This window comes from Branchiostoma belcheri, unplaced genomic scaffold, assembly GCF_001625305.1.
Source record: "Branchiostoma belcheri isolate BF01 breed outbred unplaced genomic scaffold, Haploidv18h27 scaffold2, whole genome shotgun sequence".
NCBI lineage: Eukaryota > Metazoa > Chordata > Leptocardii > Amphioxiformes > Branchiostomatidae > Branchiostoma > Branchiostoma belcheri.
In genome coordinates this window covers 8540033-8567162 of record NW_017803490.1, presented here as the reverse complement: position 1 = coordinate 8567162, position 27130 = coordinate 8540033, and the positions used below count along the sequence as shown (strand labels likewise).

Sequence of the window (27130 nt, the reverse complement as noted above, 5' to 3'; positions counted from 1 at the left end):
TGAGAATAGGGGAATAGCCGTAAAGTCTAAGCCGCTCGCTAAGTCATTTGTATAGCGTGAGTTTGACACACATCATTATGTTTTAATTTGAGGACGAACATTTTGTGTTCGTTGTCGAGGAGCCGGTTGTCGTTAGCGTTATCAACTACGCTATCAACAGCACTGTTCGTATAAGACTTACTCGTAATTGCGATTGTGTCTTCTTCGGACATTTTTTTGTACCGTAGTATAACAGGCTTTTTATGTGTGTGTTCTACCGAGTTTCAAGACTATTATTACAGCACAGAATTTCAGAAATGTCCATAGAAGACGCACTCGTGATTACGTCGATCACTCGACGTTTTTAGAATTTTGCTTCAAACCAAGCTAGGGGCGTTGTTTTGATTCCAGCCGGTTCAATCAAAAATTGGTTGCACCTGTAGTACAACTGGTGAATTTCCCGTGCGACAAATGTTGACCAAAATGGTCCAATTCCCGTTTGTGTGGAGAAGTTCCCGTCTGTATATCGGCCGTGAAGTTCCCGTACGGCGTCCGCGGACGGACATTATTGTCACTGCTGGTGAATTTCCGGTACGCGAAATGTCGACTAAAATGGTCCAATCCCGTTCGTGTAATATGGTGACATTCCCGTCCGTATATCGGCCCCAAAACACGCGCGCGCACGGTCAGCCCTGAGTGGTGAAGCTCCCGTACGGGACTTAGTCTTTCTAGGTGGAGAGATTCCCGTATTGTGGGAAATTCTCAACCTCCGTGGCAGCCCTGAGTGGTGAAGTTCCCGTGCGGGACTCGGCACTGCTAGGTGGAGAGATTCCCGTAAGCGGGAATCTCTCCCCCTCCGTGGCACAGTTCCCGCACGGGAAACTCTCCTATTCCCGTGACCCAGCTTAGCTCGGCTACTGCACTTTATTGGTGGGGGGGGGCAGAAAGAGAGTGATATTTTTATATCAGTAACTGGACTTTTTTTTACGATTTACATATATTAAGTTACAGATACAAGTATTTTTCTTTTTCTTTGTAGAATTATCCATTAAGTCTAAAGACCACGTTGGAGTTGATTTTGTATTGGAAAAAAAAACGCAGATGCGCCCTTACGCCCTACAATGTAGTGGTTCGTCTCCCGCCACAGACAGATAAGGGACGTTCCATTACTAGTCTAGACAGCAGGTGCGCGGGTGGATAGCGCTGTTCTGGAGGGGACAGTACACTCGATTCTTTAGGGGATGGAGCGGTCAGGGATTTCTGTAGATGTTAGCTGGTTTTCCCTAGTCTCTACCAGACTAACTACGCTGGCTATATATAGGAGAACATTGCCAGGGGAGTTTGGCCGCCTTGTAGGTATGACTGGGCCGCGCTTCGGAGGGAAAGAAACTATCTCCCCGAGGCCGGACTCCCTTCAATGGCCAATTTTACTCTCCTTTTTGCCGAATTCTACGATCCGTATTCCCATAGCTAAAGAAAAAGAAAGGCCTGGTGGAGGATAGTTTTTCGTTACGATGAAATTGGGGATAGAAGTGCTAAAACGTCCAGAAGTATTCTCAGTATTCATCCAATATCAGATTCAATACTAGTAATCTATGTCCAGAGTTCGGATTCACCAGTTGTAAGCGACGCCTAGTACATTGGATCGGTACTGCAGGTTAAGGTTAATTTGTATTTCATCTAGTCGTTTCTGGCTTCTATGGGGGCGTCACGAGTTGGTGGAGTAGGCGACTAGACATCTTTTGGTAGTAAAATTCGATCTTGAATTAACTTAAGCCAGTTAGACTAATAAAATTTACTCCTGGATTAACGTGAGCAAACTACACCAAAACAGCGAAACAGCAAGATAGGCTTTCCCCTTTTTTGAAAGCCCGTACCCCCCACGCAAACGTGAATTATATGAGCTCGCAAACCCGACATTGGTTGCCTGAAAGTTTGAGATATGTGGACAAAAGACAGAAGTATTAAACCAGCATTAAAGAAGAGAGGCGTGTGGATAGAGCAGCTAATGTCCAAATTTTCACTCTCACTATCTTCGGTCCCTAGTAATTCATTTTCGACGATATTAATGTGAATGCCCGGAGGGATGAATTTACAGTTAAAACTGCCAAAGAAGACTGAAAGGTGCCAACAACATATAGTCTAGGTGTTCCGGTGTGTGTGTGTGTGTGTGTGTATGTGTGTGTGTGTATGTGTGTGTGTGTGTGTGTGTGTGTGTGTGTGTGTGTGTGTGTGTCTGTGTGTGTGTGTGTGTGTGTGTGCGTGTGTGTGTGTGTTTATGTATGTATGTGTGTGTGTGTGTGTGTATGTGTGTGTCGTGTGTGTGTATGTGTGTGTGTGTATGTGCATGTGTGTTTGTTCGTGTGTCTGCGTTTGTGTGCACGCGCGCTTATGTGTGTAAATTTCAGTGCAAGGAAAAACAGTCAAAAACTCAAAAATGTGAATAAGACTGTCTGTAAAACTTCTTGAAAAAAGTACCCCCCCCCCCCGCCTCAGGATTTGTCTCAGTGTTTTTAAGCTTTATCAGCTCACCAATCTACCCTATGGGGAGGGTGGGCGTAATGAAACAATTCCAATAATAGCCAAGGAGTAAACGGCTCTCCGTTTGAAGCCGTACTTTATTGCTCTGGGACGCAACTATGGCCATCTTGTCAACTTTCAAACCTTCATTAAAAGTCAGTAATTAGACTTCTTGATTAGTAAATACTGTCCTCGCAACAAATTGCCAATTGTTGAAACGACTACCAAGGGTATAATCTTAGTAGAGCAGCAAGTATTTTTGTCGCATAACCTCTTAGTACTTAATGACCCACCATACTATAGTATGGATGAAATATTAAACTTTTCCTTAATTGCGTGTCTCCTTTATCTACTGCCAAGTCGTCAACTTGAGGAATTTTACTCAGTCATTTTTAAGCCCAATGACCTGAACTGTGGCATAGAGTGGAGTAGGAAAATACGCCCAGACCTCAAAACGTCCATGTTCTTGATTAGTACATTGTAGTTACTTGGTAAATCACCAACTGTAGAAATGACTACTGAAGGTACTTGGCCGGCAAGCTTTTTGCTGGGTACTCAAGCAACTGGATAGATTTTTATCTGTTGGTATACGCAGTTGCATTTTTTTACGTTAGGGTCCCTGTTGTAAGATCGAAACGAAACATAAGAAAATGTTTCTCTTTTTTTAGGAATATTGGTCACAAAAATAGGCCTTTAAATATACAAAGAAATATCTGGAATTACTATAACTTATACGTAGTAGCAAATAGTATGCGGTCTCAGTATATTGTGTTCTTTTCTGTGATGAAATATTGTCTTCAATCTCAGATTCATCGGAAAATGCCTGAAAACACCACTTCAATTTTCCAATACATTTATAGAACTGCAAGATATCATCTTCTCTGTGATAAATTAATTGCTTTCAGCACTTTCCCCTGAAGACCACAACTATTGCAGAATTGCCCAGTCCTATCTTTAAGAACATATGGTATAATACTCATAATATAATGATTAAACCATTATATAACCAAGGCTATACGAGGTATTATCTTTAACACGGCATCTGAAGTCAATTGTAATAGTCCGGAAGGGTCGCAACTTGCAAGATTGGCGTTACGCTGAAGGGCGGTTATACCGGCTGTACCGATACAGAAGATTCTTTCTTCCTGGGCATGTTGTAGGGGTGGTTTTCAGTCGAGTTGAGGGCCTACGGCAAGACCTGAGGATAAAAGAATACACAATATTTCAGTTTATTGATCAATGCTTCTAGGTAGGAATAATCCTTCCCACAACTTCCGGTGTATAGGGCAGCGCCCGTCCCCGTTTATATAGCCCTTGGGCCACACAGTTGAGAAAGCGCTATACTGTAGGGGCTATTTAATTGGTGCTATTTGTCATAAAGGGTAGATTACGCGAATTTAAATTTATATGAGATATTTGTGGATTTCTATTCGCAACTCAACTGTGTATTGACAAATGTCACCTACATCTGTTTTTTTTCATTAAGTATAAAAGAATGGTAATAGTTTCTTAACAGTTTTAGTATGATCCATACTTCCTAAGTTCTGAGTGGTGCAGGTATAACATTTTTCTGGTGCATGCAGGTAATTTTCAATGTAACATTTGTACCTGCACAAGTGTAGATAGACAACAAAACAAAAGGCATTTAAAGCCATGGTGTTGCCCAAGAGGAATAAACACTTAATTCTGAGTGGTGCAGGTAAAATTTGTCTGGCGCAGTTAATTTTCAATGTTACCTGCACCAGTACGGTGCATAAAAAGCATTTTAAGCCCCGAATTTGATGCCCATGAGAAATGAACACTTGATGGCATACACTAGCCTTCGTAGCAGGCTTATAGAACTGGGGGTTTGGTGGTCTTCGGCTGTTTTCTGATTAGCCTCCGTAGCAGGCTTATAGAACTGTGAGTTTGGTGGTCTTCGGCTGTTTTCTGATTAGCCTCCGTAGCAGGCTTATAGAACTGGGTGTTTGGTGGTCTTCGGCTGTTTTCTGATTAGCCTCCGTAGCAGGCTTATAGAACTGGGGGTTTGGTGGTCTTCGGCTGTTTTCTGATTATTGAAAACGGAGGTAATTCAACCAGGCCGGCTATGTTGTCTATATGCAATCAGAAAATAGCACAGAAAAGCTCCCAAAGACCCTGAAGACCCCCAAACCCCCAGTTTTTGGCGTGTTATGGAGGCTAGGCATGCACGGCCTTTAAGACAGGATCTCACCATCAAACTCCTTCAAGACGCAGTTTTGAGACATCTCGGAACACTCAAGGAGTCCGAAGCAGCCGGCACAGTCACTGGAGACCTCGCAAGGACGACCCAAGACGTCTTCGCACTTCTGAGAAAGAGAGAAAGGAGTTAAGCGATGTCTTAACCTCCTTTAGTTATTCCTTTGTGCCTCCTTGGCACTTGGAGACACAGAAGAGTTAAAAGAAGTCAAACCACTCAGTATTGTTATCTCCAAGCAGATCTTTCGGTGGCTGTGTCAAAGCAGTTACTGTATCAAATAGGCAAAATAGTATCAAATTGACAAGACTGTATCAAATAGGCAAGATAAAGTATCAAATAGGAGAGATGACAGTATCAAATTGGCAAGATATGGTGTCAAATTGACAAGACAGTATCAAATAGGCAAGATATAGTATCAAATTGACAAGACAGTATCAAATAGGAAAGATTGTAGCAAATAGGCAAGATGATATCATCAAATAGGCAAGATATAGTATCAAAAAAACAAGATAGTGTCAAATAGGCAAGAAAGTATCAAATTGACAGGACAGTATCAAATAGGAAAGATGATAGTATCAAATATCAAGATATAGTATCAAATAGGCAAGATATAAGATCAAATAGGCAAGATAAAGTCTCAAATTGTCAAGACAGTATCAAATCTGCAAAACGGTATCTTGCCAATTCGATACTGACTTGCATCCACCGAAAGATCTACTTGTAGATCAACTAATTAGAATAAATCTCTTTTAAGACCAAAGAACCACCGACAAGTCCTTGGGAGTTCAAAAATCAAGTGAATCTATGATCAAAGAAGATCTCAATTGTCTGCCTCAGGAATTTCCGATGTAAATTTGACCTGAAGGTTCCCAAGTTTGTTATAATATACAGTTTCTCTTTCATGTTAGAGCAACTGGCGGGTTTCAGAATAAGGCTACACCAAGTAAAATTTATGGATGACGTCCGCGCGCGCATTGATTTTGGCCTGTTCCTAGAAAAAAAAAAAAGAAATTCCGCTTCCTGTAACTATGACCAAAGAGTCACGACAGTGCCGCAAATTGTCATGTGAAACCCGTAACGCCGAAAGCCTGTGCCTGGTTAAAAATGAAAACGAAAATGAAAAAAACAAAAAACAAAATGGCACTGAAAAAAATCCTGTCAATAGTTCCAAAACAGTGCCGTTTTTGGAACTATTAACAGACAGGACGGTCCTGTCAGCAGTGCAATATTTCTTGTTTTTTAGGGCCCTTCTTGTTTTTTTTTTCGCCCTCTCGCATTAGATTTAGGGTCTCCAAAGGACGTCATCCATAAAATTTACTTGGTGTGGCCTAAGATACTAGTAACCATCTATACAAAATTCAACATGGGGTCGCGTGGGGTAATGGCAGAGTTCTCGACTCGGAACAAAGAGGTCCCAAGTTCGAGTCCTGACATGCCACCGATCTTGTGCCCTTGGGAAAGACTGGGAAAGACATGCCACCGATCTTGTGCCCTTGGGAAAGGCACTTAACACGACTTCTCACTTGAGTCAAAATGAGAATGAATTGTCTGTCCTGTATTTGTTCTATGTGTGGGACACAACACCAGCAACAGCTGCTTTTGTTCCACGTGTATTGTATTGTTACAATCTCAACAAATCAAAGATCAAATCGATCAAAATGTTAGACATCCAGGTATTCAGATATGGATGCAAGTAGCAACATCTGGCGGTTTTCCAAATCTATCCACTTGCTTGGGTAAAACTGTTTTCTTGTAAAATTCATCATATTGTTCCTACGCACACATTCTTCTTTGATCTCTTCCGACGTTTTGACGGCATAGCTTTCTGCCGCCTTCATCATGGCAAATTAAAATGTCGGTAGACAGGGAAATAAGGTCGTTTAGCTACCTAAGACGACTCTGTTGCATTTATTACTAAGGGCACAGTAAGTAATTTTTATGGATGACATCAGCGCGCGCACTAATTTCGCCTGATTTTGAAAAAAAAAAAGGAAATTTTGTTGCCTTCTGACAGTGGTCAACATGCCGAAAATGGGCAAAGATGTCTGTTGCCATGCCGGAAGGTGGATGGTAGATAACTATGAAGAGAGGAGACAAGACAAGGCTCTGATTTAATGTTTTGTTTCTTACTTTGATGCGGTGATATGTGATGCTGGCTGTGTATATGTGATGTTCCCACTGAATCAAAACCATTTGTACATTGATTGAGTCAAAATTTTAAAATGTAGGAACCTTGTTTTTTTCGCTTAAAAATACGCCAAAAATAAGCCCAAGCCTAAACCTCTGTTTGGAGAGTATCACCATTGTACATGCAAAGTTAAGATATATATAGCATGTATCTAAAATTACATTCTAGGGTCACATAAAAGTATTAATTAGTCCCTGTATATCCCCTGATATAATTGGCCGGGGGAATTAGCCGGATACAGAGGGTCCAATTTGCCTACACTGAGGGGAATTGGACCTTCTATATCCGGCCAACTCCCATGACCAATTATATCCCCTTCTAGGCCGATTGTATCTATTAATTCAGAATCTCAAAAAGGAAAGGAAAGTGATCTTAGTCCAGTTTTAGCTCACTGAAGAGCTAATCTTCCACTGGTCGTGACAGAGAAGACAGACGCTTTGTACAGTATTTACAGGTTCATTGTAGCAGGAAATTTTCTCTAGCTCTTCTCGACAAGCACAATGAACAATGGACCACGGCTTAACGTCCCGTCGCCCTAAGGACTGTGACCCTTTCGCAGAAGAGAACAAGAAATAGCCATGCCTTCAAGTACCAGAGTTATCAACCAAGGATTGAGGTGTTCACGAATTCATTCTTTCCTAGAACTATCGCAGAGTGAAACTCGCTGTCACCAAGTACAGTAGACGGAATGAGCGAAGACGTCAATAAAACTAATTATTTGTAAATTATTTTCAAGTTGTCTTCACACGTCAGCAGCTACACACACACCTAATTTTTCATGCACAGCGATAACTTAATAGGTACATCTCCGTAATAAGACCTCCAATTTATATCAATCCAGAAAGTAAGCCATCTTTTTATTACATTCGTGAGGGAGGGTAATCGAGTTTAGTGCCCGTAATTCACCTTTTATACGGCATCGTGCAGTCGGGTTATTTTTATACAGTTCCCAATTTTTTTCCGAGAAAATGTATTTTTCTTTGTCCTTGAATCAGGTTTTGAAAACGTGTCAGGGACAGCGAAAAATAAGTCTGGTAGAGACTACTACATATCTATCTAGTACACTACATACAAGCACAAATGTAACTACAAAAGCAAATGTATGCTGTTTATGTTGTATGCTCACATGGTCTATATCCCAACAGTCTACTCTTCTGTTTATTATTACTCAAACACAATCCCATATAGTACTAGTGTGGTGACCACCCCTCCAACTCTGTCCTGCTACAAAATGTAACCGGACACTACTACTGTGTAGTAGTACTAGTTGCCATGGTGACAGACGTCTGGTTCAGGTCATTGACTTTACTTGTTTGGAGAAGAAGAAACTGAGCAAAAACAATGTTTTCCTTCTGCGAAGGTAAACATAATAAAGATTTTTAAAAATTACTTACGCTGTCGCTTCTGTCCCCAATTCCACGTAGAATCGACAAGATGATGGGTTGAGAGCTGTCGGTTGGCTTGAATGGGTCGGCGGGACTAGAGGGTACCGCCTCGACTGTTGGGGTATCGGAGGGACCGTAGCGACTGTAGGGTACCTCCTGACGGCCGTAGCGACTGTAGGGCACCGCCTGACGACCGTAGCGACTGTAGGGTACCGCCTGACGACCGTAGCGACTGTAGGGTACCGCCTGACGACCGTAGCGACTGTAGGGTACCGCCTGACGACCGTAGGGTACCGCCTGACGACCGTAGCGACTGTAGGGTGCCGCCTGACGACTGTAGGGTACCGCCTGACGACCGTAGCGACTGTAGGGTGCCGAATCAGACAGCAAACTGCGCCCGTACCGACTGTATGGTACAAACTGCCGCAGGTGCGCTTGCATCCGTGCTTGCGACAGCTGCCATTCTCCTTTCAAACGGATCGCCACTGTCCCTAGTGGGATCTTTTGCGAGTGGACTTCGCTGCAAACCAACACCCAAGTCACAAAAATCGCCAAAAACGTCTTCAACGCGGCGCCCATGTTTCGCAGAACCGCAGGGAGATACGAGAATGTCTGATACACGGAGCAACTGGCTCCAGAAATGGTTTGCCGACTTGTTGCAATCAGTGGCTGATTCAGATAGAGTCTTTGAGAAACCTGAACTCAGCCTGATTTAAGCGAAGAGATGTGAGGAAAGCATGACGGGTAGGTAGACGCCGGAAGCCACGCGCGTTTTGGATCAGGTTTTGCCGTCGCGTCGGGAGGCTGAAATCGCATTACAAAGTCTTCCCTTAGGCAACAACAAGGAATGTTATGGATGACATCCTCTGAAGACCGCCAAACTAGTGCGCGCGGGCGAATAAAATCCGGCCAAAAATAAAATGCTACTAAAGCACAGGAATACAAAGCTGGTATTGTGAATTTGCGGCAGTACATAGCGCTCGACATATACGACAAGTCGGCACATGCTGGCTTTTTGCGGAATTTATGAGTCGTGGAGCTTCTTGAGTCGTGGAGCTTCAGTAGCCTGGGTGCCCGGCTTCGTATTTTTGCAACTACCATGGGCTACCCAGGCCTAGAGCCTCGGAGGGCGTGATCCCTTTTTCTTTTGAGAACAGACGAAAATCATTGCGTTTTCGCGCTCTCGCATTAGATTTAGGGTCTCCGGAGGACGTCATCCATAAAAATTACTTGGTGTGGCCTTACGGCGGAAAATGTGATTGGAGTTTGCAGCTGCTCCTACGCAAGTCCGTTAATCTGTTTCCGTTCTTTGAAGCATCTTCGTGGGCGTTATGAAATAGTTGGGCACACGGAATATGTGGGGTAAAGGGACAAAAAAGGCGTCCGACACCCAACCTTACGTGGTAGTGTTTGTGTGGATGGAGTTCAGCACCAAGGACAGACATGTTCCCCTGTGTGTGTGTGTGTGTGTGTGTGTGTGTGTGTGTGTGTGTGTGTGAGTGCGTGTGCATGTATGTATGAGTGTGTGAGTGCGTGTGTATGTATGTATGAGTGCGTGTGTGCATGTGTGTATGCATATGTTTGTGTGCCTGTGTGTGCAAGTATGTGTACGTTTGTTTGTGTGTGTAATAATTGATGAAGATACAAATACATATACGGGTTCTTACGTAACTAGATAGTCAAAAGAGTTGCGCTTTCAAAGAGCTTTTTCTGTAATCAACACCGACTGTACACTCTACCTGCAACAGGATGTGCAAAATGATATTAACTAGTTACTGAGCGATATACCATCAATTTTCTCAATTTTTCTGCCTTTATTGAAAAGAAAAGTGTGCTCGCAGGGCCCAATTACTTTCTAAAAATATTAAACCCGATTTTTCAAAGCCAATATTCTAGTCATTTATCTATATACTGAGTTGAAACCACACTATCCCAATGTATATTGACCCTCATAGGGCAAAAATGCCCTAAATTCTAACGGAAAATGGTTACTGGAAGGGCCCTGGGCTGATTTCTAGGGCACCACCCAGAAAATAAAGGACTCATCTTGAGGCTTATTTCTGCAGTTTCAAAAGCCCAAAGTATGAAATGCTGCCTCTAATGTGCTAATGTGAAGCAGTATGTGTCAATATCACAAAATATGCCTTATTTAGAATATTTCCAGTTTTGCTGCCCTGAAATCCCTTAAATGACGACAATGAAACAGAACGTACGAAACCTTATGAAATATATTAACTCAACACGAAAAGTTAGGAAACTTGGATATGATTCATTATACCCCAGTTATTAATTTAGCAATTGTTTATCATTACGTATTATTATAAAGATAATTCATCACTTTTTGTAACGATATCATATTTGTTACGATCCTTTATTCAAAAGTCTAACAATATGGGTGAATACGTCATAAGGCCATGTTAATTTCATTATATGGATGACATCCTCTGGGAACCCCAAAACTGATGCGCGAGAGCGAATAAAAAAGTTTTGCAAAAAAAAAAAAGTTGCTTTCATTATTAAAATCTATGTGGTCATAACGGTTGAACAAATGACTAAACACACAGAGTACGGTATGGAGAATAATAATAGACTCTTCATCATTTCTTCACATTTTCTTCTTTTCCTGAATTAATTTTGACATTATATGACATTAGTATCGTTTTCCAACTTCTTTTTACGCTCATTTTGTACGATTTACAGTATGGTTGAATACTTTTTTTGGAAACGGACGAAAATTCATGCGTGCGCGGATGTCATCCATATAATCAAATCAATATGGCCTTATTGAAAAGTCCAACACTAGAGCAGACTATATGAATACGTCATAAACACAAATGACGAAACTCCCCCGCCAAAAGTGTCTCACATTGACGTCATCACAAAGAAATTTCGGCGACAAAATCACTCACTGTGCCAAAGTGTGATCATAACAAACGATGTCTCAGAATGAAACTGTTACTCAAACAACTGGATAGATTTAGAAAACCGTCATACCATTCAAGTAGTTATATAATGTATGTATCATCCAGTACTTTTCGTCAGTGACTAGAAAGTACGAATAAAAAGTAGTGGATGCATACGTGTATATGCCATACTAGTATATGCCATTTGACAGTTTTCAAAATCTATCCAGTTGCTTGAGCAACAGTTTTGCTTTTGTTTAGTAGCAGATCCTCTGAACAATTCCCTAGCTGTCTTGCACACGTCTAAATCATATTAAAACTGGATTCTGAGGTGGCAGAAAACTATATAACATAACATTTCTTAGTAACAGAGTAGCACAGTCTAAAATGTGGGTAAGTCCAAACTCTTGTGCTGTGGAAATTACAGTTTAAACTGCTAACACAGATGAACTTTCAAGATAAAATTCCTATAGAAATTTCTCTGTTTTGGACACGTCTATATCATATTAGAGCTGAACTATGAGCTAGCAGGCAGGAAACTATACAGCATTCGGTAGTAACTGATTCCTCTTAACAGTTCTCTTAGATGGTTTGGGGCACGTATGTATCATAACAGAGCTGAACTCTGAGCTTGCGGAAAATGAACAACATTTCGTAGTAACTGGTTCCTATAAACATTTCCCTCGCTGTTTGTCCCCCTGCGTCTATATCATATCAGAACTGAACTCAGAGCTAGCGGAGGAAAACATTTGCTCGTGCGGGAGGTTCGCAAGCGAGTCCGAGCTCGATAACTCTTGCCGGCGAAGCTCGGCCAAAGCTTCGGCCTCAGAGCGATCCTCCCCCGAGAAAGGGTGCTTGTCGATCCGGTCTAGGCTTGGGATGTAGGACAGCGCGTCCAACACGTAATGCTCTGCCTCTTCCTCCGCTAGAGGGTTGCCTGCCAGCGACAGGGTTCGCAGACTGTGCAGGTGGTGTAGTTTTTCCACCTGGCGGCAGGAGGCGTTGTGAATATGACAATTTGTGTGTTTGTTTAACAGAATTTTCTAAAAGTGTACAAGTGGAAGGGAGGGCAAAACAGGTGCTCCCAGAGTCCTCCCAGAAAATTAACAGTATTAGCCGAATTATCCATCGAAAGATATTCGTGCTTTAGCTTACCTTTGCAATGGAGAACGGGTTTGAAATGCTTATAGAACTCTCGTTGAAGAGGTTCATCAGTCACGTAGAGTTAACAGTTAGTAGAATATTCTTCAATCAGTGAATATTCTTCTCGCGAGACTAGGTCACTCCGAGATCAAGATGTACAGTTGACACCGAAACTTTGGAGGTACCTGATTTTACCTTTCAAAAACAGTCACTGATTGAAGAATATTCTACTAACTAGTAGAATTTTACTTGGAGGTATTTCCAAGTTAAAGACGAATATTGCAAAAGGAAAAGCTGGCTTTGGAGTATCATTTACATATGAATGTATCAACAAATTTGACTTTCTGTTATGCAAAGGAAACAAATAGCAAAACACATTTGATAAACAAACAAACAAAGAAAGAAACCTTTCTAACGGGTATTATTTGGTAAGTGGTTCGTATGAGCCTTGTTTTGAGGTGAAAATTGAAGTAGATGAAAAACAAACAAACAAACCTCTTTAACGGTCATTATCTGATTCCCCCTGAGGTTTAGATACTGGAGAGACTTCATGCCGGAAGTGAACCCGCTCAGACAGGAAATGACGTTGTCACGCAGATGTAGCAATTTCAGGTTCGGCATCTTCCTCAGACCTTCGACCTTCTCAAGCTTATTGGCTGCCTGTCACGTGATCAAGATGATGAAGAAAGTTTTAGATCAAGCCATGTGTGACTGACTAGGTAGCCTCTACCAGGGTTCGGGATGCGGCTGGAAAGAGTAGAAGTTGGCCAAATGATATGCCAGGGGAGTTGGTCCGCTAAAGGAGTACAGTTTTACTGGACCAACTCCCCAGGTATTTTATCTGTCTACTTGGCCAATTTCTACCCTTTCCAGCCGCTTCCCAAAGTCTGGTAGAGGCGAACTCAATCACTGGTAGAGATGTAAATGTACTCTCTAGCGGACCAACTCCACAACTTGAGTAACTGCTTTTGGGGGCAACTCCTCTCTATTTGGCCAATTTCTACTCTTTCGAGCAGCCTCCCGAAGCCTGGTAGAGGCTAAGAAAGACTTAGTAGCTACCGCTAACTGGCCCTAACTGTATTAAAACTAACCAGGTATAACTCTCGCAGCGAGGGTATGCACAGTCCCTCGGTACTCTCCAGCATGTTTCCACGCAGTTCTACCGTGGTGAGAGCCCGGAGTTTGCACGGTTCCAGCCCGGAGACCCTCCGTAGTCGGTTCCCCATCAGGTTAAGGATCCGGAGCTGTGGATGGGACAGGCCTTCCAATGTCTCTATCTGGTTATAGGCGAAGGACGCCACCTAGAGGGGATGTCAAGAATTACAGCGCTTATAATATCGTCAATCAGCTTTGTTGCAGAGCAATTTAACAATTGCACACGGTAAATTGAAAAGAAAAAAGCTGATTTTGTGATGTTAAAGTTGCTAATCAAAGTTCAAACATAAGTTGGCTTTTATTCGATTCAAAGAAAAATATTGGTCGTCAGCTTATTTCAGTGTTGAATATAAAAGAGCCAGAACACACTTTAGCAATCGTCGAAGTAGGCTAGACATACAGGTACTGAGTTAATCAAGCAACTGGATAGATTTTAAAATGGTCAGACGTGTCAGGATACATGGTCAGTGAGTGGGTTTTAGCTAGCCTCTACCAGGCTTTGGGAGGCCGCTGGATAGAGTAGAAATTGGTCACATAGAGAGATAACATGCCACCGGAAGTTGGTCTGCTAGAGAGTCCAGTTTTTCGGGTGTGGCAAACTTGACTTTCTAGCGGACCGATTCCCCTGGCATGTTATCTCTCTCTATTTGGCCAATTTCTACTCTTTAGTACCAGTAGCCGCCTCCCGAAGCCTGGTAGAGGCTAGGTTTTAGCAGACCTGTAGAAAGAGCCTCTCCTGGATGTTAATTTCAGTCAGCGCGTTCCTGTCGGCTCTGAGCCACAGCAGATGGTCCATGTGGTTCAGCGGGGACAGGTCTGTCAGTCTGTTACCGGACAGGTCCAGGAAACGCACATGGACCAGGTCTCTCAACACACGGATGTCTGTCAGATCCCTGGGAAATATAGATAACTAGAAAGGTAACGTTTGCAAAGCAAATGTATAATGTTTACCTTCGCGTGTGGTCTGATCCAAACACATTCATATATATATATGGTCAGACAGGAGTCTAAATCCCTCCTGCTATAAAATTGCAACATGATGTATACCAACACTATTTACCAAGGTAACAGAGTAACAGTCTGGTTGAGTCAGGTCAGAGGTCACTGTTTGGAGAAGAAGAAGAGGAAGAAGAAACGTAGCAAAAACAACATGTTTTCCTTCGGTTAACATAATAATCATGCCAATGGGTTGTGGATAGAGCTATAGACATATCTGAAGGTGTGTGGCGTAACTGCAGAGTGCTCGACTCAGAACCAAGAGGTCCTGACATGCCACAGATCTTGTGCCCTTCGGAAAGGCACTTAACACGACTTTCCTTACTTAACTCAAGTGAAAATGAGTATTGTCCTGTCCTGTATTTGTCCTCTGCGTTGGTGACGGCATAAAATAAGAAAAAAGACCTAAGTGTGCCGTCACCATGTGTTGTTATGACTTGGATTAAAAGAAAATCTGAAGGTTCTGGGTTCGAATCCCTTGCAGTTCCCAGTGTTGTGCCTTTGGGAAAGGCACTTAACACCTACTCTCCAAGCAGAGGTTTTGGTTTTGATAAATTTTTGGTGTGTTTTTAGGCTTTCTTTTTTTGCACTGGTATCTTTTTACGGCCCGATAAAAGACTAAAAACACACCAAAAAAAGCCAAAACCCAAACCTCTGCTTGGAGAGTACTTTATACCTATTTCCTCACTTTGCTCAGGTGAAAATACACCGTTAATTGTGCTGTAACTTGTAAAATGTTAAAGGTATGAGATAATAGTCGAGTTTTTCCCTTGGCGTGTTCGTAATACAACCGGAACAATGGAACAAGTCATCACTATAACTCATCATTGATCACTATAGCTACAAGCTAGGACCAGGGGTGCCAGAGTATACAGTGCAATTTTACGGAATACAGTACAATTTTACGGAATACAGTGCAATCGTATTAGTATACAGTGCAATTCTACTAGTAAAATTGCACTGCATACTAGTAAAATTACGCTGTATACTAATACGATTGCACTGTATTCCGTAAAATTGCACTGTATACTAGAGACATTGCACTGTATTCCGTAAAATTGCACTGTATACTAGTAAAATTGCACTGTATTCCGTAAAATCGCACTGTATACTAATACTATTGTATAGTGTCCGTAAAATTGCACTGTATACTGGTAAAACTGCACTGTATACTAATACGATTGTACTGTATTCTGTAAAATTGCACTGTATACTCTGGCACCCCTGAGGACTAGTGAAGGTCAATGACCCACGCACAACACCGTAGTACAACAAGTAATCCAACAAGTCTCTAACAAACTACAATGGCGACCGTGTCAAAGTCTGTGGTAGTGTTCCTCACCTTTCAGGCGATATTTTTGTTTTTAACAATTCTCTGGAGCCACCAAACTACCAAGGTTTCGACCAAACCTTTGTTGGACAAGTTTCTAGTCAACAGGTAAGGTGGCAGGCTGTATTATGTTTTTATATTTCAACGTAAATCAAGTACACGTTCATTATGTTGCTATGTGAGCGTACATGTATGTCCCAATCTTATGTACGTTACGTAATATACTGCTCTAGGAATGTCGCTTGGTGAGCGTTTGGCTCATTCTTTACTAATTTAAAAATGTGAAATTTGGGAATTTGTAGTTATAACAACAAAATTACCAATACCCTTGCCAAATTCTCAATGTGTAAACCTAAGAGAGGTAGTAAAAGAACTGTATTGACGATCCCTTTCTCATAATGATGCTCTAAATCTAATGACAAAAGAAACAACTTTTGCCCCACCCTGTACGGTATACAGTTTGATCACCCAGAAAAATGTGAAAAATCATATTAACATCAACTATCGGTTCAAATTATTTGTGTTTTATTGAACCAAAGTTTAGTTAAAGAACTTTATTGACGATCCCTTACTTACAATGACGCATTCATGATGACGACATCCTTGGCTACGCCCTGTGCGAGTTTAAGTTAAATCAGCTAGAAAAAAGTGGCTAATTAAAGGTTAACGCTAATTATCTGTAGATATTTGAAGCCTCATAACCTCCATAGGAAAATAGAATTTGGAATTTACTTGATATTTTATACAGTAACGTTTTTATACTTCAGAAGTTGGCTAAATCACTTCTATGAAATATAGTTTAACTGTAATACAAATTAAGTTATATATATTAGCAAAACGTCAATAAAATTGACAATTAAGTGACCCCTATAAGCCTTAGGTGTGTGATCGACCCTGACCTCTCCATGTTGATGTATTGTATGATATGTTTGTCTTGTCAGCAGGGCAAGCCCTTAAAAAAGCTGCCCTGGCTGTACAAATTGTCTTCTTACAGCCAAACAAACAAATAAATAAATAAATAAAATTGACAAAGACGAAACAATTAGTAGATACTATTAGTATTAGAGACTAGTTTCTCTACTTTTTAAAGTAGATTTAGTGAGTACAGTTGTATAACCTTGAAAACTTAATCTTGAGAGCAGAGTTGTCTAACTGGTTTGATCCTTGAACAGGTCAGAGTTGACGGCCGTGGAGCATGACGGGAGCCTGCCCACACTGCCACAAAGTAGCAAGTCTGATTCTGCTACAAGACACGCGACACGTGGTGCTACAGTAGGACAAGATGGGAGCCTGTCCAAATTACCGAACAACGTGTCATACTTGGTTACAGCAACGGACACCGAATGCAACAGTACTAGCCCTGTCACCAATTTTGTATTCATTAAGGTAATTAGGAAAAAGAGCCTTAAGGTTTGAAACGCTTTGGTGTCAATTTAAGTTATCACATGTTTTGATACATGAAACTTAGACTGATTATGTCAAAGCATTAGATAATTGTGCTAATTATGTTTACTGAAGGAAAACATATCGTTTTTGCTCAGTTTCTTCTTCTTTTTCTCTAAAGTGACCTCTGACCTGAACCAATGTTGTGTCTGTTGCAATGGTAACGGGTTGGGTTACGTCATGTTGCAATTTAATAGCAGGAGGGATTTAGACTGCTGTCACCATATATTTGAATGTCTTTGAGTAAGAGCTAATATTGATATTTTCCTATATATCTTCTGGCTCCACCTTAATGTTCTCCCACGTTAATGTTGTGTCTGTTACCATGATAACTAGTGTTGGGTTACATCATGTTGCAATTTAATAGCAGGAGGGATTTAGACTGCTGTCACCACATACATGAATGTGTTTGAGTAAGAGCTAATATTGATATGTTCCCTCCAGGTCCATAAGACCGCTTCAGGCTCCACATTTATGCTACTGGCCAGATTCGGCAGGAACCATGAAATGACTATCTGCTATCCCGCAAAGCGTTCCAAGGCCCACCACAAGCAGCTGTCTTACCCAAGGTAACTCTCACTATCCAACCTGATATTCCATTATTGTGTCCATATTTAGTTGTTTTCCTGTCAAGGGTTAGGGTCAGGATCGAGCACGGTTCTGGATAGTCTCCGCGTATCCAAGAACGGTTGTGGATATGCGTGGGCTATCCAGAACCCGGCCTATCTAATTCTTTGCCTGAATGAGTTGAGGGTTAGGATAAGGCACGGTTCTGGGTACTAGTAGTCTCCGCGTATCCAAGAACGTAGACTTACCCCAGGCATGGTACTGGATAGGTCTGGACTATCCAAAACCCGGCCTGCCTAGTTCTTTGCCTGAATGGTTTAGTTTTGATCGAAGAACATAGATTTGGCCCAGGCACGGTTCTAAAAATGTCATAAAAATAGTTCTGGAAGCCAAAGTAACTTACAACGAATTCTTTGCTATGTAGTAATTGGTAAAATCGCCAGGGAGGCCGGGTATAAGTAGGCAATTGCATGTCTAGCTATTAAGCTATGCATCACGATTGCATATGCACACTCGGTGCTGTGAAACGGCTTGTTGTATGTATATAATAGTCCTTAAAACAACATAATAACGCGCTTTTGTTACTTTTTTTCAGTGGAAAGTTGATCAAGAAAGACTGCAACCCGGCTTTCGGAAGGAACTACACCCTCCTCATACACCATTCCATCATGAACAAACCCGCCATGGATGCAATCATGGAACCGGGAACCAAATACATCGGCATCATGCGAGAACCTCTCAGCCACTTTCGGTCCATCTTCTTCTGGGAACAACGCGTTTTACGTCACAGCAAAAACCCACTGGCAAGATTTCTGGACATGAACGAGAACTTCACGCTTGGAAGGACTAAGCCGTTTTCAAAACATCGGAACTTTCAGGCACACTACTTGGGTTTTCCAGCGAATCTGATGGCCAGCAACGATGCAAATCAGTTATACGAAACAATCAGGTTGGTTTTACAGCTTCTTTCCTTTTAACTCCTAACCTATGGCTTTACCCACATTATTCTACACTGTAGAGTGGCTTATTCACTGTTTCACCTTTGTCCAGGAATGGTTCTAGATAGTCTCCGCGTATGAAAGAACGTACTTTTGCCTCAGACACTGTTCTGGATTCGCGTGGACTATCCAGAACCGTGCCAGAGCATGGCTCCAGATAAAGCATGGTTCTGGATATAACACGATCATTGCTTGATACAAGCAGTAGGCGTGGCATGTGGATGTCTTTCCCGTTCTGATGGTTAAAATTGTTGTTTTATTTTGTACAGGACGGTTGCCAGCTGGTACTCTATAGTCCTGATAACAGAGTACTGGGAAGAATCACTGGTGTTACTGAAAAGGAAGTTTTGCTGGACCCTGTTCGACATCCTACACACCACACGGAAACTCCATAAGCTAAAAACACGTAAAGAACATGTCACACTGACGGACAAACAGAAGGACACACACAGGAAAATGAGCAACATAGATTATATGATGTATGACTACTTCAATAACACATTTTGGCAACGTGTGAGCGAGGAAGGGCCCGACTTTTGGGAGGAGGTCGCGTATTACAAGACACTGAACCACGAAGTGAACCAACATTGTAACTCAGCTGGTCACAAGCAGGAAAGAGTCTTTTCTGCTGGTAAATGGGGACAAGAATTTACGATAAATTCGACTTTCTGTAAAGAAATGCAGAAATGGGGAGAGGGGAAGTGGGCAGTATCGTGTAGAGAAGTGGTGGATAGACAAAACGAAGCTTTTGTTAAAAAGAATCAAACCCAACCTGCTGAATGATCTGGTCACAGATATACATTGTTATGTTTACCGAAGGAAAACATATAGTTTTTGCTACGTTTCCTCTTCCTCTCCAAACCAAAAAGGTCAATGACCTGAACCAGACTGTTACTATGGTAACTAGTGTTGTGTTACATCATATAGTAGTACTCTGAACTCTCAAAATGACAGTAAACTGTCTCATAGTTTTGAAACTGTAGATAGATGTACATGACTGTGCTAATATTACACGTGTGCTTTTTTTACTGATTAAACTGTATTCGTGTACTTGAATCATTCCTTTAGTATTGAGATAACATTCGAAATAGAGATAATATAATATCAAACAAAACACATGAAACAATGATCAAGTTTTTACGAGTAAGAGCTACATGGGATTTTCTTCTTCTATAACAACTCTTTGACAGACTTTTAGAAAACGTACTTGCGGTGCAGGTCCAGCCGTACATAGGCGTGTGCCAGTCCGTTCCCGGTCTTACTCAGCTCCGATAGACCCTGTCCAACCATTTCCATAGTCAGCGAGCCAGGGTCCACTTTCTCCTCGGACAGAGTGGCCGAACTGCTGCTGGCCACAGTACTGGACCCGAAACTCGGAGTGGACACTCCGCTCCCTTCTTCAAAAGACGCGTCCGACATCATCTCGAATAAAAAAGGACAACTCTGTAACGTTTGGCAGGTTTTCCTCGCGCTGAAACTCAGTAAAATATACGTTTTTGTGTGGAAGAAAATGGCGACGAGGACGGATCGAACGAATCGAACGCCGACGTTCGAAACGTTCTTTGGAATATTCGAATCAGTTCGATCGTGCGACCCGCATTCGAATGTTCTCCCGCGCTTTTCGGGCAGTTCTTTTTAAACAGCGAACTTCCAAGCAAATACTGAGAATGGACGGTCGTCTTTGGCCAAAAAAGTAATATTCTGTCCCAAAATCACAGAAAATTATTTTCTGTAATCCTTCTACCGTGAACCATGCAAATGCTATTTTGTGCCATGCAACACGATACACTTCTGCCATATTTCATGGCCTAATGTAGTTATATGATAGATAACGTTACCATATGTTTACATTCTTGCAATTCAGCGCATTTCCGGGATAAAAGGTAACTATCCACATTTTTTTCACAAAAAATACCTTGGAATCGAAGTTGTTAGCTATTTTCTACTTAAAATATTCATCAATACCACTACATCTTCAATTTACCTATCATCTTCCAAATCACTGAATCAAAGAAAGTGACACAACTAATTCTCATTGAAAGAAACAGATATTCTTTCTTGCTTTACATAATATATTTGCCAGGAATGTTGCAATAATGACATCATTTCATCAAGTTTTGCACGAATCTTACAAGAACAACAAATAGGTGTAACATTCCGATTCAAAATCTCTAACATCTACTCAATCTTGCAAGTGTGAAAGAAACAAGCACCTGAAAATTGCCAACATGACGAAATTTAGGAATTACAATATTTGCTCTTACAAATAAATAACCTGTTTGGGGGAATAGGTTTTAGAATTAAGGATTGAAACAGGATTTTGCCGGGCTCTAGGTTATTTTTTCGTCATCTTGGCGAATCCTTTCCATACTCACCTAGTGTCATTTGACTAATCTCTTAATTGTACTAGACAGACTGGTTTTGTCTATCAACATAAAGAAAAGGCCATATTTTTATCTGTTATTCACAACAAGATTGCATCAAAAGACTGAAACTGGGCAAAAAACCTGAATAGGAATAATTTTGATACTTGTTGGGTAAAAACTGCCTTAATGAATTAAACATAATTATACAGACAAGGCTTAGGTTTCGATATTTCAATGAAAATACTCTACTGCAAATACCTCAATTTTCTAACAACGCTACACTTTTCTAAACAGCAATGTGCCTCAGAGCAAAGTATATAATTCGAAGCATAACTCATAATATCACATTTTTTGTACAGTCTGGTACACAATGTATTCAACTTAGCACAGAACTAGTGGTGATACAGAGTACACTTCTAGGCAGGAACACATCTATTGTGATATGACTAATAATATCTCCAGTATTTTTTCACCCTTTATATTACTTCTGAATAAACCAAGGTTTATTCTTACAGCGATTTTCTGACAATAACAGAGCCTCATTATGTACAAAAAGATAAAATATTTTCATCATAATAATGCTGACGGCCATTCCAGTTCAGTATTTTGGTTTGTGTTTTATTTCTACACTTTCCAACTCTTTTCTTTGGGACTAGGCTTTAGTAGCAAATTGGCAGAACGTACCGTACCTGCATAGCTCTTTGCCAGAACATGTCTTCTGAGGTTGCATTGGCATATTCAAGTTATAGTTTTCACATGTTCTGTTGGAAAAAGACATTGTCTGCAAAATTCTGATGCAACTTTGATCAAATATCCAACGGAAACCATGAAATGTCCATGCTTTGCGCAGGTGCAGTATGTTCTGCACATGTGCTGACTTGGCTTTACAAATGACATCTTTGCTGATACTGACTTTAACTTGTACTAGTACAATTCCTTTCAATCTAATTAAGTCACTACAACTGTCAAAATTCTTGCAAGTAACTTGCTCTTTCTAGTCACAATGTGTGAAACAACATCACAATATACTACAACAAATCTCTTTTCAAACAGTGAACTACTCTCTTGACTTCATCTCTCAAAAATGGCCAAATTGCATCAATTTGACCCCAAAAGCTGTCCTTAAACAGTGAACAGAACTGGCATGGCCTGAAATGTAACCCAGCTACGCAAAAACCCCAAAACACCCTCTGAACCAAACAAACTACCTTCTCAAATCCCTTGATGCTTTTTATTTTCGGTGAAAAAGCTACGTAATACGACCACCTGGCCGATGCCTACGAGGATAAGAATGACTGTTTGAGCTATGGACCAGTAGTTCACCCGCTCGTTGAGGCTTTCAGCAAAAGCACGCCCCTGTGCCTCTCGTAGCCTGAAGTGTGTCTGGTAGTCAATTACGAGCTTCAGATTCTCGTGGGATGTTACGCAGGAAGATTCCATCTGGAGCAAAAAACAAGGCACAACATTAGTATATAAACACAAGGCGCTACATACTGGAAATACTGTGTGCATGATTATGTTTACCTTCGCAGAAGGAATACATATTGTTTTTGCTCAGTTTCTTCTTCCTCTTCTCCAAACAAATAAGGTCAATGACCTGAACCAGATGTCAGTCACCATGGTTACTGGTGTTGGGTTACATCATGTTGCAATTTGCAGGAGGGATTTAAACTCCTATCTGCCCATATATATGAATATGTTTGAGTAACAATTAACAGAGCAGACCATATGCGAAGGTAAACCTCATGCATTTGCTTTGCAAGTGTTACCTTTCTAGTTAAGTTAACTATACACTTTTGCAAAATTATGACCTAGGTTTCTGATGAGTTGCTAACACTTTATACCACGCTCCACAAACCTGCCACCGCCACCACCAGTCCACACTGCCCCCTAGCAGCATTGGGCCAAACTGCACCACCTTTTGCACCAACAGAAGGTACAAGGGCAGTCAACACTCAAACTTGTCCAACAGCTTGAATGGGGCAAATTTGAAAGATGATGTCACAGAAGTATAGGCTTTTTTTCCTTTCTTGTTTTGTGTGTAAGTTTTACTATCATTTCAACTCCAAATTTTGCCCTAAATCAGGGCATGTGAGTGTCAGTTTCCTTTCTATAACGGAACACCCAATTTACGTCGGTGTACGTTAGAAATCCAGGTAATAAGATATGCCAAAAAGCAGTTACTTGAAGCAACTGGATATGATTTTGGAAATGGTCAGACGTTTCAGGTAGCATCCACTACCTTTCATCAGTGTCACTGTCGAAAATAACATCCAGTTGCTTGAGTGACTGTTTTTTGGCAAAACACCTAATTTCTCTACTGGCTTCAAGTCGACAAGTTTGAGAATTGTTGGCCCTTGTTGCTACGGCAACACGTACAAACGTGGCGGCCTCGTGCAGCCAGGGGACGGGCGGGCCTGGCGGCGGCGGCGTCAGGTTCGGATCCTCCGTTCCGAAACGCAGCCAGACTTTTTTGCTGGTGACGACGGAGAACTTGTTCAGGAAACACATGACCACGTCGGTCCCGTGCTCTGACGTCCACGTGTGTTCTCCCTCGGTGGAGCGCACGCGTTTGAAAACAGGCTTGTCTTCTTCAAAAACGACAACATCTACGTCCAGATTACCTCCAGCTAACACCTGTGCCAAGTCAAGAAGAGAACAAACGTGAACAATAACAATAAATAAAAGAGAAGGACCCCAACAGATAGCAGTGACAGCCGAAGTTCTGTTTCCTCTTTTCCAAACAATGTTTTTCTAAATCAACTTGGATCTAACCAAAACTTATTATAGACGATAAACTTTTGGAGCAAGCTGCCTTTATTTCTGTTAAGTTTAACCTTCATACTCCTGCTTTTGGCTCAAAATTCGTACTGGTTAGTGTCGAGCAGCAGGGAGAAGGTTAAACACACAAAAAATTCAGCTTCTTCAGTAATTTGCTTTTTACTGAAAGTTTCCAAGCTGTCTTTCTTTGACTTAAATCTTTCTACTGCTGCTTTTAGCCAAACAAATCAGTACTGATGAGTGTTAGGCAGAAGGAAGAAGCTTAAGAAAATCAAAACGCAGCTTCTCCTGGTTTTCGAAACAAACTTTCGACGCTGTCACGACTTTCTTCCGAGCCCTTCTCCTTTTTTTTCCTCCCTTTCGCGACCGACCTGTGTCAGAGCTGTGTCGTGGTCGCCCATTTCCGGTATCAATGGTGGCTCGTCGCCCACCATGAAGTCGAAATACACGGTTTTGTGCGTGAAGGTGGAGAACTCGTTGCTGAAGCAGAACTTGTAGACGCCTTTTTTCTCGGACGTCCACGTGTAGGTGTCGTACTGCTTTTTGATCTCCTTATACAGGACCTTGTCGCTCGGATCGGATATCAAACAATCGACGTCGTAGTGACCACCTGTTACTACCTGCAGCAAGAGGGGAGAGTCAGTAACATCTAGGGAGGGTGTTTTACACATTAGGGATAAGCCAGTAACATTTAGGGGAGGGGGTACAGGTAGGTGTCGTACTGCTTTTTGATCTCCTTATACAGCACCTTGTCGCTGGGATCCGATATCAAACAATCGACATCGTAGTGACCGCCTGTAACTACCTGGCAACGAGAGGGGAGAGTCAGTAACATTCAGGGGGAGTAACAGGTCACGTATTATACATTAGGGAAGAGTCAGTAATATTTGGGGAGGGGAGTAACAGGTCAGATAATGGCAGATATCAAACACTCCACATCATAGTGATCACCTGTAACTAGTTAACTACCTGGGCAACAAGAGGGGAGAGTCAGTAACATTCTGGGGGAGGGATTATATTAGGGGAGAGTCAGTAACATTCAGGGGGAGTAACAGGTCAGGAGGGGAGAGTCAGTAACATTTGGGGAGGGAAAAGCAGGCGGGATATCAAATTTAAACAGTCCACATCGTAGTGACCACCTGTAACTACCTGCAGCAACAGGGGAGAGTCAGTAACATTCCAGGGGGTGTATCACACGTAAGGGATAAGTCAGTAACATTTGGGTAGGGAGTAACAGGTTGGATATCAAACAATCGACGTCATAGTGACCGCCTGTTACTACCTGCAGCAACAGGGGAGAGTCAGTAACATTCAGGGGTGGGAGTTAATGGTAATGAGGGGAGAGTCAGTAATATTTGGGGAGGAGGAGTAACAGGTAGGATATCAAACAGTCCACGTCGTAGTGGCCACCTGTAACTAGCTGGGCAACGAGAGGGGAGAATCAGTAACATTCAGGGGGAGTAACAGGTCATGAGGGAAGAGTCAGTAACATCTGAAGAGGGGTTGTATAACACCTTAGGGGTAAGTCAGTAACATTTGGGGAGGAGGGTAACAGGTAGGATATCAAACAAGCACTGATGATTTTGTATTATCGTTGTACTTGTAGAATATTAGGAGCTAAAAAAACATCTTTTTCATTTTCATTTATGGTCTCAGAAATAATTATCCAATACAATCCAATCTTTGAGAAGATTTTGGATGAGGAAATACCAGCATATATCATTTCCTTGCTCCCATGCCAGATGATTGAGATGCATCATCAGTAATTTCATGGTAAACAAGTCTATTCTGGTCCATTCTTGGCAGTCACACACCATGAATATTTACACTGTTTCACATCGAAGATTTTGAATATTTATGACAATAAAGTGCTTTGTGCCAAATTTTTTGTCACCAAGAATTCAATCTAAAAGCTCATTGTTTTGTTCACAAAAATCATGATTTAAACTTTTGTTTCTTATTTTTGTTATCTAAAAAACAAAACATACGCATTCTACAACGATTTAAACGCCCCTCAAAAATGGACATTTTACCTGATATTCCAGTGTACATTTGACACCGGCGTCCACATCTTCGTAGAAGCACTGCCTGTCGTTGTCGGCGAGTTCGAACGTGAGTTCTCCCGCCAAGGTAGCCACGACATAGCACGACAGAATCACAATCCCCGCCGTCCACTGTCCCTCCATGTTGTTTCTGAAGTTCCCGGTAAAATTAAAACGCCGGGAAGGAAGGAAAAGTTGTAGAAAAGGAGAGAGATTGAAGATTATGTTGGCCACATGAAAGGTGTAACAACCTGACGTGGCAGGTCACCACAGTCCCGGATGGGTGACCTCAACGCGGCAGGCGCTGCAGTTTGTAAAATTGTCGGTAGAGAGCGCTGCTGCACGGAAAATATAGAGTTCAGCGATCGCATACCTCCGCCTAGCTTATGTGTTGGAAGGGAACATTGACCACTTTTCTATCCAAAACCATGCTCAGGCACGGTTCTGGATAGTCCACGCCTATCCAGAACTGTGCCTGATTCTAACCTTAACCCGTTCAGGCATCGTACAACATACATGTAGGCACAGTTCAGAGACTATCCAGAACCGTGCCAGATCCTAACCCTAACCCGTTCAGGCATAGAACTAGATAGGCACAGTTGTCATACGAAAATTACATATTTTCATAGGAAAATTACGCTAATTCATTGACTTTGGTGTCGACCATTTTTGGGTTTGTCAGTACACATAAAAGTACAAAAACATGTCTCATATTCATCTATTTCTGTAGGGCATCAGAAGTACCCTGGAGGCCATCCGATTTGTAACAGCCACCCCGGAAAAATTTGTTGGCACTCAGGCTACATCAGAAGGGGAAAGGAATATTTTCATACTGTTCAAGGAATCAACACGTGATCTCTCAATCTTGTGTCACTAGCCAAGCCACCCCAAGCCATGCTACGCACGCACTCGTTACTTCAATCTCGTTACCCTTCTCATTAGCAGTAAAGGTTAATCTTGATGGACAGTTGAAAGGGTGCAACTTCTTTCACCTCAATACCCTGGAGTGCACACGCGTTTATTCCAGGAAAAACCAATGAATCGTAAAGGACATGTTGACATGAGAAAGGTTGTCCTTTTACGCTGCATTAGACAGGCTTTTTTCTTGACCCGAAT

At 41.8% G+C, this 27130-nt stretch overlaps 2 protein-coding genes across 2 annotated transcripts; both read right to left on the bottom strand.

Moving 5' to 3' along the window:
• Positions 1–11763: 11763 nt before the first annotated feature.
• Positions 11764–20244, bottom strand: LOC109468512 (leucine-rich repeat-containing protein 23-like). The gene is made up of 5 exons (XM_019766756.1): positions 20033–20244; positions 14210–14384; positions 13428–13637; positions 12832–12996; positions 11764–12179 (listed from the first exon to the last, which is right to left on the bottom strand). Exons 1-5 carry the CDS (start codon positions 20242–20244, stop codon positions 11898–11900), a joined length of 1044 nt encoding a protein of 347 aa, XP_019622315.1. The 3' UTR covers positions 11764–11897.
• Positions 20245–22014: 1770 nt separating this feature from the next.
• On the bottom strand, positions 22015–26273 carry LOC109468910 (transmembrane emp24 domain-containing protein 7-like). The gene is made up of 3 exons (XM_019767291.1): positions 26006–26273; positions 24344–24592; positions 22015–22631 (listed from the first exon to the last, which is right to left on the bottom strand). Exons 1-3 carry the CDS (start codon positions 26156–26158, stop codon positions 22404–22406), a joined length of 630 nt encoding a protein of 209 aa, XP_019622850.1. The 5' UTR covers positions 26159–26273; the 3' UTR covers positions 22015–22403.
• Between the last annotated feature and the right edge of the window lie 857 nt (positions 26274–27130).